This window comes from Bombina bombina, chromosome 1, assembly GCF_027579735.1.
Source record: "Bombina bombina isolate aBomBom1 chromosome 1, aBomBom1.pri, whole genome shotgun sequence".
In the NCBI taxonomy this organism is placed as follows: Eukaryota; Metazoa; Chordata; class Amphibia; order Anura; family Bombinatoridae; genus Bombina; species Bombina bombina.
This window is the reverse complement of record NC_069499.1, coordinates 1,528,939,557-1,528,950,754: the sequence shown is the minus strand read 5'-3', so window position 1 is coordinate 1,528,950,754 and position 11,198 is coordinate 1,528,939,557. Positions and strand designations below refer to the sequence as shown.

At 37.4% G+C, this 11,198-nt stretch overlaps 1 protein-coding gene across 3 annotated transcripts in view; it reads left to right on the top strand.

The window, feature by feature from the left end:
* The window catches only part of UTP18 (UTP18 small subunit processome component), a gene marked incomplete in the record, with an annotated part of 140,710 nt that extends 130,077 nt beyond the window's left edge, over window positions 1-10,633 (top strand). For all 3 annotated transcript variants that reach the window (XM_053708355.1, XM_053708363.1, XM_053708347.1), the window contains 2 exon segments: window positions 8,438-8,477; window positions 10,297-10,633. In XM_053708355.1, the coding sequence (XP_053564330.1) occupies window positions 8,438-8,462 (25 nt within the window).
* Between the last annotated feature and the right edge of the window lie 565 nt (window positions 10,634-11,198).

Below are 11,198 nucleotides of genomic sequence, written 5' to 3'. Positions count from 1 at the left end.
ACGTGGAGTTTAAACTTAGTTCTTAACGTTTTACAGGGTGTTCCGTTTGAACCCCTTCATTCCATTGATATAAAATTGTTATCTTGGAAAGTTCTGTTTTTAATGGCTATTTCCTCGGCTCGAAGAGTCTCTGAGTTATCAGCCTTACATTGTGATTCTCCTTATCTGATTTTTCACTCGGACAAGGTAGTTCTGCGTACTAAACCTGGGTTCTTACCTAAGGTAGTCACTAACAGGAACATCAATCAAGAGATTGTTGTTCCATCCTTGTGCCCAAATCCTTCTTCAAAGAAGGAACGTCTTCTACACAATCTGGATGTAGTTCGTGCCCTCAAGTTCTACTTGCAGGCAACTAAAGATTTTCGCCAAACTTCTTCCCTGTTTGTCGTTTATTCTGGACAGAGGAGAGGTCAAAAAGCTTCGGCTACCTCTCTCTCTTTTTGGCTTCGTAGCATAATACGTTTAGCCTATGAGACTGCTGGACAGCAGCCTCCTGAAAGAATTACAGCTCACTCCACTAGAGCTGTGGCTTCCACTTGGGCCTTTAAGAATGAGGCCTCTGTTGAACAGATTTGCAAGGCTGCAACTTGGTCTTCGCTTCATACTTTTTCCAAATTTTACAAATTTGACACTTTTGCTTCTTCGGAGGCTATTTTTGGGAGAAAGGTTCTTCAGGCAGTGGTTCCTTCTGTATAATGAGCCTGCCTATCCCTCCCGTCATCCGTGTACTTTTGCTTTGGTATTGGTATCCCAGAAGTAATGATGACCCGTGGACTGATCACACATAACAGAAGAAAACATAATTTATGCTTACCTGATAAATTCCTTTCTTCTGTTGTGTGATCAGTCCACGGCCCGCCCTGTTTTTAAGGCAGGTAAATATCTTTTAAATTATACTCCAGTCACCACTTCACCCCTGGTTACTCCTTTCTCGTTGATTCTTGGTCGAATGACTGGGACTGACGTGGAGGGGAGGAGCTATGTGCAGCTCTGCTGGGTGAATCCTCTTGCATTTCCTGTTGGGGAGGAGTTATATCCCAGAAGTAATGATGACCCGTGGACTGATCACACAACAGAAGAAAGGAATTTATCAGGTAAGCATAAATTATGTTTTTCTTCCAAAAGTTGTTTCTAACAAAAACATTAACCAGGAGATTATCGTACCTTCTCTGTGCCCGAAACCAGTTTCAAAGAAGGAACGTTTGTTGCACAATTTGGATGTTGTTCGCGCTCTAAAATTCTATTTAGATGCTACAAAGGATTTTAGACAAACATCTTCCTTGTTTGTTGTTTATTCAGGTAAAAGGAGAGGTCAAAAAGCAACTTCTACCTCTCTCTCTTTTTGGATTAAAAGCATCATCAGATTGGCTTACGAGACTGCCGGACGGCAGCCTCCCGAAAGAATCACAGCTCATTCCACTAGGGCTGTGGCTTCCACATGGGCCTTCAAGAACGAGGCTTCTGTTGATCAGATATGTAGGGCAGCGACTTGGTCTTCACTGCACACTTTTACCAAATTTTACAAGTTTGATACTTTTGCTTCTTCTGAGGCTATTTTTGGGAGAAAGGTTTTGCAAGCCGTGGTGCCTTCCATTTAGGTGACCTGATTTGCTCCCTCCCTTCATCCGTGTCCTAAAGCTTTGGTATTGGTTCCCACAAGTAAGGATGACGCCGTGGACCGGACACACCTATGTTGGAGAAAACAGAATTTATGTTTACCTGATAAATTTCTTTCTCCAACGGTGTGTCCGGTCCACGGCCCGCCCTGGTTTTTTTAATCAGGTCTGATAATTTATTTTCTTTAACTACAGTCACCACGGTACCATATGGTTTCTCCTATGCTAATATTCCTCCTTAACGTCGGTCGAATGACTGGGGTAGGCGGAGCCTAGGAGGGATCATGTGACCAGCTTTGCTGGGCTCTTTGCCATTTCCTGTTGGGGAAGAGAATATCCCACAAGTAAGGATGACGCCGTGGACCGGACACACCGTTGGAGAAAGAAATTTATCAGGTAAACATAAATTCTGTTTTCGTTATTCAGATAGAGAATAACATTTTAAACAACTTTCCAATTTACTTCTATTATTTAATTTACTTTATTCTTCAGATATCCTTCGTTGAAGTAATAGCAGTGTACATGGGTGAGCCAATCACACGAGGCATCTATGTGCAGCCACCAATCAGCAGCTACTGAGCCTATTTCTATATGCTTTTTGACAAAGAATATCAGGAGAATGAAGCAAATTACATAAGATGTAATTGGAAAGTTGAAATTCCATGCTTGGGTTTCATGTCCCTTTTAATGTTAAAGCGAAGCAATAATGCACTATCTCTTTATTATTGCACTGCGCAGACCCATGTGTTCACCCCCTGCAAAGGTTAAAGTCCGCTCCAGACCAGTAATGCACTGCAGATCCCGAGTTAAACTTAGCTAATTAGGGGAGGTATAATGTGCACAGCTGCAAGTCTCTGGCCATGGTCATCTCTGTAGTAGAAATGCATTTCCTCTCTCATGCGGACTTTAAATGGACATAAAAGTGCTAGAAGAAAATGGTGTAACATTCTGTTATTGCACTATTGCTGCCATATAACTATGTCATTCCTGTAAAAGGGTTAAACGTAGCAATGCAGTACTGGGAGCTCTCTCAACACATCTGGTACCTAGGTGTGCCTTTCAACAAATGATAACAAGAGTACAAAGTAAATTAGATAATAGAAGTCAATGAAAAAGTCTGTTAATATTGTGTGCTCTATCTGAACTGCAGCTTTTAAATATAACCTGAGATGCGAGAAGCACTGCATTTTGTAGATGCTGCTAAATTCATTCTTCACCGCTTTTGTACCTCTCGTGTGTTTTGTAAATTACATGACTGCCTTAAAGGGACATAAAACCCAATTTTTTTTCTTTCATGATTCGGATAGAGCATACAATTTTAAACAACTTTCCAATTTACTTCTGTTATCAAATTGTCTTCGCTTTCTTGTTATCCTTTGTTGAAGAGCTGGGATGTAAGTTCAAGAGTGTGCACGTGTCCACAACACTATATAGCAGCAGTTTTGCAACAATGTTATACATTAGCAGGAGCACTAGATGGCAGCACTATTTCCTGTCATGTAGTGCTTCCGGTGTTCTAAAGTAACGTATACCATAGGAATGTGTATACTACGTCACTTCCGGTGACGTGTAATCAGCTGTTGGAGGGGTGTGGCGCTCAATGCGCATGTGCAAGAGGCCCAACCTCCTCCAAACATCTGTTTAAGGAGATTTATTAGATAAAAACGGGTCGCAGGATTCTATGGACCGTAATCTGCAATGCGCATGTGAAAACAATGCCGCAAACAATGCCGCGCATGCGCACACGGCCCTACTCCTCAGTGATCCATTGTGCGCTGCTGACTTATGTTTTGAATTTTATAATAAAGGCTATATTTTTCTATGAAGTCCGGTGACTGCTCCAATTTTTTATTCTGGTAGGGAAGGTGAGGGTGTGTGGTGTGGGTATCATGACAGTATCACTATGCTGTCACATTTGTCACTGTTGTCATGCATATAGTTTTTAGCTCACTCAAATGTACTCTAGATTATATTGAATAAAGCGACCGCAGTGCGTGCATGCACAGTGAAGGGTATTAGCCTCTATAAATTATGATTACGGGCCATATATTTCCTCGATCCATTGCTTAATTTACATCAGCTGTTTGGAGGAGGTTGGGCCTCTTGTGCATGCACATTGAGCGCCACACCCCTCCAGCTGCTGAGTCACGTGACCTAAAGTAACGAGGTATACACATTCCTATGCGGTATACCATTTTCTTTAGAACACCGGCATGGGCATTCTACCTACCTAGGTATCCCTTTAACAAAGAATAATATGAGAGCTAAACAAATTTGATAATAGAAGTAAATTGGAAACTTTTTAAAAATTGTATTCTCTATCTAAATAATGAAAGACATTTTTTGGGTTTATTGTCCCTTTAAAGGGACATGAAAGTCAAAATGAAACTATCATCATGAATCAGACAGAGCATGTAATTCTAAGACACTTTTAAATGCCTTTGTATTATCAAATTTACTTTTTTTTTTCTTGGTAGCCTTTGTTGAAAAGCACACTTAGATAGTCTCAGGTGCAGCAACGCACAACTGTGTGCTAGCTGGTAATTGATTCCCTTGTACATATGCCTCTTGTCAGGGGCTCACCAGACGTAATCAGCTAGCTCCCAGTAGTGCATTGCTGCTCTGGAGCTGATTAACTCCCTTTTAGGGGTTAAACACATTTGTTTATGTGCAAGCAACTGTTCAATAATAAAATGCAATAAAATGTTAGAGCATTTTACATTTATGGCCTTTTAATTTATTATTTAAATTCCACCTAGACTTAATAATTTCTTAAAGGGATACTCAAGTAAAAATTAAACTTTCTTGATTAAGATAGAGCAACAATTTAAACAACTTTCCAATTTACTTCCATTAACAAAAAGTGCACAGTATTTTTATATTTACACATTTTGAGTCACCAGTTCCTACTGAGCCATGTGCAAGAAGTCACAGAATATACGTATATGCAATTGTGATTGGCTAATGGCTGTCACATGATACAGGAGTAGTGGAAATAGTCTGAACTTCAAATGAGTAGTAGATTTTATTCTGGCTATTTTTAGTTATGTCTAAGTGCTATTGCATTGTCTTGTTATCATGCATTTGTTGAGTATACAAATCTACTGTATTAACTGGTACTTTAAAGTCTTTAGTGTTCAAACCATAAAAATATAACAGATCCAAATTAAAATCCTTTTTTCTTTTGAAACTTTCAATGACACAATCTGGGGGGAAAAAAAACGTTTTAATTGTATTTCAAATGATCTTTCCATCTGATCCATTAATAATGTTTGTCTTTTCCACCTTCTGTGTACAGGTTCATATTCCTTCCTTCAATGTGTTTTCGAATTTCCCAGTACAAACAAAGAGAAAAACCATCCATTTTGCACGGGCGCTTGATTTCTCACCTCATAGTGGCTTCTTTTCCATAGCAAACAACAAAGGCGAAGCTTTGTTATATAGGTTGGTAATCTTAAAGCTTTCTATATTGATTATATTGCATTGTTGGAAATCTGCTTTAAAAGGCACAGTCTATATGGGCTACATACGTGGTAGGACACAAGATGGTACAAACCCTCCAACCTCTCCGTGGTCCTTGGCATTGCTTCTTAAACTGGGGGTCTTGCCCCCCTGGGGGACCCTGGGGGTCAAGACCCCAGGGGGACCCTTAAAACATTTTGGGGTCCCCACAAGGTTTGATAATTTACTTTATCCTTAAAACATTTCGTGGTCCCCTCAAGATTTGTTAATTTACTTTATCCTTGTTATGAGTGAGTGTGTATTTAAGTGATTGCGTCTAACCTTTAGTGATTAGCAATGGCTAAGAAAGTTTAATTTATTTTTTGCTAATAATGCCCTCACTTGAGTAGAATATTGACATATCAAAAAAATGTATACTCATCTGACAAAGGGTTTGTTTTGGACTTTATTATAATTATGGGGGTCTCAAATTTAAATTAAAAAAACGGGGGCCCAGGTAAACAAAAGTTAGCTCTGGTCTACAGTAAATAAAGCTGAACAAGGTTAAGATTGACTTATTCCTTAAAGAGACATTATACACCAATTTTCATTTAACTGCATGTAATAGACACTGCTATAAAGAATAATATGCACAGATACTTATATAAAAATCAATACTATTATCGCGTTTGTAACACGTTCGTCACCAGTTGTGCATGCATCCTCCACCACCCTGCCATTTTCGTAATCCACATGGATGCAGTGTAGGGAAAGCTGAAGCCTTAAAAAAAAAACAAGCCACTGCCCGCCGAAATAACACATAACCGCCCGCAAGAAATAAAATTTAAAAAAAAAACGAAACCGCCCGCACAAAGTATTAACAAACACCTAAACCGTCAACCCTCACATCGCAAAATAATAAAGTAATTAACCCCTAAACGGCCAACCCCCCACATCGCAATAAACCTATTAGCTCTTAAACCGCCAATCCCCCCACATTGCAATAAACCTAATTAACCTATTAACCCCAAAACCGCCAAACCCCCACATCACAATAACCCTAATTAATATATTAACCCCTATACCGCCAACCTCCCCACAACACAAATAACTAATTTAATTACTAAACCCCCTAACCTAACCCCAATTACTACTAAATGACAATTAAAATTAAAAAAAAACTAACATTAAATTACAAAAAATAAAAAGTCTAACATTACAGAAAAAAAATAAAATTATCAAAAATATTTTTTTTATACCTAATCCCTATGAAAATAAAAAAGCCCCCCCCCAAATAAAAACACCCCCTAATCTAAACTACCAATAGCCCTTAAAAGGGCCTTTTGTAGGGCATTGCCCTAAGTTAAACAGCTCTTTTACCTCTAAAAAAAATTCTAAGTCCCCCCTAACAGTAAACCCACCCCCACCCACTAAACACCCCAAAATAAAAAAACCTAACACTAAAAAAAATAAACTACCCATTGCCCCTAAAGGGGCATTTGTATGGGCATTGCCCTTAAAAGGACATTCAGCTCTTTTACTGCCCTTAAAAGGGCAATCAGCTCTTTTTAAAGCCCAAAAAAAGCCTTATCTAAAAAAAAAAAAAAACACCCCAAAAATTCAAATAAAAAAGCCTAAGCCCCAAATAGGTACTCACTATTCATGAAGTCTGGCGGAGAAGGTCTTCTTCCAGACGGATCCATTATCTTTTATCTTCATCCGAAGTGAAGGCAGCGCCGAGCGGAGGTGCGGAGCTGTGTTCCCAATACCTGGATCCTCAACGGCCGCAGTCCTTGACAGCATGGAGGCTCCTCTTCATGCGATTGTCCGTCGCACACTGAAGATTGAATGCAAGGTACCCCATATTTATTGGGGTACCTTACATTCCTATTTGCTGTAATTTTGAAATCAGCCAATAGGATGAGAGCTACTGAAATCATATTGGCTGATTTGAACAGCCAATAGGATTTCAGTAGCTCTAATCCTATTGGCTGATTTAAAAATTTAAGCCAATAGGAATGCAAGGTACCCCAAATTGATTGCGGTACCTTGCATTTAATCTTCAGTCTACGACGGACATCAGATGAAGAGGAGAATCCATGCCGCCGAGGATCGAGGCATCGGGTACACAGCTCTGCGCCTCCGCTATCCACCGCTTTCACTCCGGATGAAGATAGAAGATGATGGATCCGTCTTCGCCAGACTTCAGGAACAGTGAGTACCTATTTGGGGCTTAGGTTTAGGCTTTTTTATTTTAATTTTTGGGGTGTTTTTTTTTTTGTTTGTTTTTTTTTAAGATCAGGTTTTTTTTGGGCTTGACAAAGAGCTGAATGCCCTTTTAAGGGCAATGCCCATACAAATGCCCCTTTAGGGGCAATGGGTAGTTTTAGGTTTTTTTAGTGTTAGTTTTTTGGGTTTTTTTGGTGGGTGGGGGTTTTTTACTGTTGGGGGGGACTTTTTTTTAGAGGTAAAAGAGCTGTTTATGCCCTACAAAAAGCCCTTTTAAGGGCTATTGGTAGTTTAGTAGTAGATTTTGGAGTGTTTTTATTCTGCAGGGGATTTTTTATTTTTATAGGGGTATTAGTTTAGGTTTAAATTTTTTTATTTTGGATAGCTTTTTTTTCCTGTAATTTTACTTTATTATTTTTTGTAACTTTAGCTTGGGGGTTTGTATTTTTTAAACATAGACTGCCCTCTGGGCAGGCTTATCGCCTAGTTCAGTATAGAACCCTTAAAAACTTACTTAGAAGCTCCCAGTTAGCTCTGTTAAAAAGGTTTGCTGGAACACCCACTGCAAGTGGTTCTATAGCAAAAAAAAACCTTCCTCTGCATATGAAAAGACCCTTTACACAATCAGGAGCAAACTGGAGTAGGTATACATCAGTATTCTTCTAAAACTTTAGGGCTTGGTTAGGAGTCTGAAAATTAGTGCAATGTTATTTAAAAAAAAAAAAGCAAAGCTATAATAAAAAAAAGCTGTATAGGCTATATAAATGGATCATCTACAAAACATTTATGCAAAGCAAAATCTAGTGTATAATGTCCCTTTAAGGCAGGGGTGTCCAAACTTTGCTCTCCAGAGGTTTTGGAACTACATTTCCCATGATGCTCAGCTAGATAAAATGCTGGCTGAGCATCATCGGAAATGTAGTTCCAAAACCTCTGGAGAGCAAAGTTTGGACACCCCTGCTTTAAGGGAACCCAAAAGTCCCTGCAATGCTGTAAAAGTTGTACTTTCAAGAGTAAACTAATTATGAGCCATGTGACCTTGATTGTATCAGATCTCCTAGATATAGACAGTAAAATATCTTCGCTCCAATCACTGTGCTTTAGAGAAATGTAATTTATTAGAAAGTAAAAATCTTTTTTTTCTCTTGAAGGATAAAACACTATACAGATTTCTGATTTGAGAAATAGACGGTAAGTTGAAAATAAACTTATTTTTTGGCTACAAGATTTTGAATCAATTTTCTTTTTTTTCCCCACACACTTTATTGATAACACTCTCTCTTTATTTTCCCATTTCAGACTCAACTTTAGTCTCCAGAGCCCTCTTTACCGTCTGTTAAAGGGACGTGAAACCCAAATATTTTTCTTCAATGATTCAGATAAAATCAATTTGAAAGTTATTTAAAATCACATGCGCTATCTAAGTTATGAAAGAACATTTTTGGGTTTCATGTCCCTTTAAATGCTGTGCAAACTTTGCATATATTTTCACAGGGATTTGAGGCTGTACCAATCCATATAAAAAGCAGACTTTGCATGTTTTTCTAATGCTTTCTAATGACTTGGCACCAAAGGAACTCATGACTTTGTATTAAAGTAATATTCCAGTACATTAGAAAACAATTTTCACAAAGCTTTTTTTTATTCATGTGTTTAATACATCTGTATTAACAACTTGAAAGCCTATTTGGCCTTGTTTGCACAGCATATCTTGGCATTTCACTTATTTATTTTGTTTGTTTTAAAAAATGAGCACTTGACGTTTTAATAGTATCTTAAGAATTCAGCCAGATCACATTTTTAACCTAAAATATGATTAGCACAATGTTTGGTCATTATGTGATAGGATAGTACAAAAGTGTATTAAAAACCATCACAAAATTATATAATTTTAGCTTTTGCTATATGAGTCAACACTTGACTATGAACTCAATAAATTGCTATGATTTCATTTCACTTTTGCAGCAAATATTTTGCATCTATAGGTTTGAGAAAATCTAAGTAAATGAATGTAGTTGACTGTTTTTAAAGGGAAATACAACTATTATATATTTGTAAAGTATATATCAATTGAACACTTCATTGCAAACAGTTTAAATGTTTCTAAAACATTTTTGCATGAAGACTGTCATCTGCTTTGCAGTACCCAAAGGGATTTTGTCTCCTCTGCTTAGTCTGATTAGGGTCAGAGAGCTACTATAGTTGTCAAACAAATAGAAGTACCAGGGTTATGCTTGTGAAGTCTGAATTATGCACCATAATGTTCAGTTAATGGTATTGTCCACCCCAACATTGAAATGCACATCACAAAACAAATATAGCCAAAAATGCCTCTAGAAAAAGCCAATAATAGTGTACGGCAAAAATGTTTCTAAGTGAGAGTTTTACTGTGCACATGAAGCATATCTGTATATGCTTCTTGTGTATCTTAAACCGTATGCTTGTACAGAGAGCCGGTAGTGCCTGTGTTGGCAGTGACTCACTCTGCTTACTGGGTGTCTAAGAAGGACAAACTGCTTAAAATACTGATGCACGGAGCATATCTAGATATGTTTCACTTATACATTGAAAACAGTGATAGTTTTAAATAGAATGAATTTTTCTTCTAAAAGTGCATTGCAAAAATGACTTTATTCAGAATTTAAATGCATTCATGTACTTTTCAGTTTTGGTTGAAATGTCCCTTTAAATTATAAGTAAGGGAACAAAATAAAGTGTATTGCAAAGTTTTAATTAAACATTTTACTTTATGATTTCAATGTATGTCGTGTCCCTTTAAGTTATCCAAACAGCCGCACATTTGCTGTATTGGGCTCAATAGAAAACTAAACTCTAAACACTCATTTGAGTTAGATGTATTCACTCATTTAGTTAGATGTATTCACTCATTTAGTTAGATGTATTCACTCATTTAGTTAGATGTATTCACTCATTTAGTTAGATGTATTCACACATCACCTATGCCATTTTTTATGCTAATCTTTTACAGTTATTTCCACTTTTTTAATAGGATGATAAAGATGGTGCAAGATGATCTACAAGTAGATGGAGGAAAAAGCACACGTTTCATGTTACACAACAATGTTTATTTTGTAATTAGTTGTATAGACCATCACACTGCTGGTTTTGTTATTCCGATTCATGTTGGCCATTGGAATTTTACCATACTTAGAAAATAGTATTCATTGTTTTATTCTCCTCTGTATTCTGTAGAGCGAAGTATAACAAATCCCCAGTCAGTAAAAGATCTGTCCTTTTGAAAAAAATAACACAATAAATGTATATTCTGTAAAACTGATTGTGACCATGTATTTTCCACACCTGTAATAAATATTTTTTTTAAAGTATTGTTGCGTGACTGGTATTTTGCGGTTTGCTGAGTCGTCATTTACACTCATTTTAGAAGTTGCACATCAGACTTCTTACACTTTCCTGTAGATGGATAGCAGCTCTTAAAGGGGCAGTCTACCCGAAAATTTGTATTGTTTTAAAAGATAATGCCTTTATTACCCATTCCCCAGCTGTGTATTACCAACACCTTAATTTAAAGGGACACTGAACCCAGTTTTTTTCTTTCGTGATTCAGATAGAGCATGACATTTTAAGCAACTTTCTAATTTACTCCTATTATCAATTTTTCTTTGTTCTCTTGCTATCTTTATTTGAAAAAGTAAATTCCAGAACCTTGGACAGCACTTGTTTATTGGTGGATGAATGTATCCACCAATCAGCAAGAACAACCCAGGTTGTTCACCAAAATGGGCCGGCATTTAAACTTACATTCTTGCTTTTCAAATAAAGATACCAAGAGAATGAAGAACATTTGCTAATAGGAGTAAATTAGAAAGTTGCATGTTCTATCTGAATCACAAAAGGAAAAATTTGGGTTCAGTGTCCCTTTAATATAGTTTT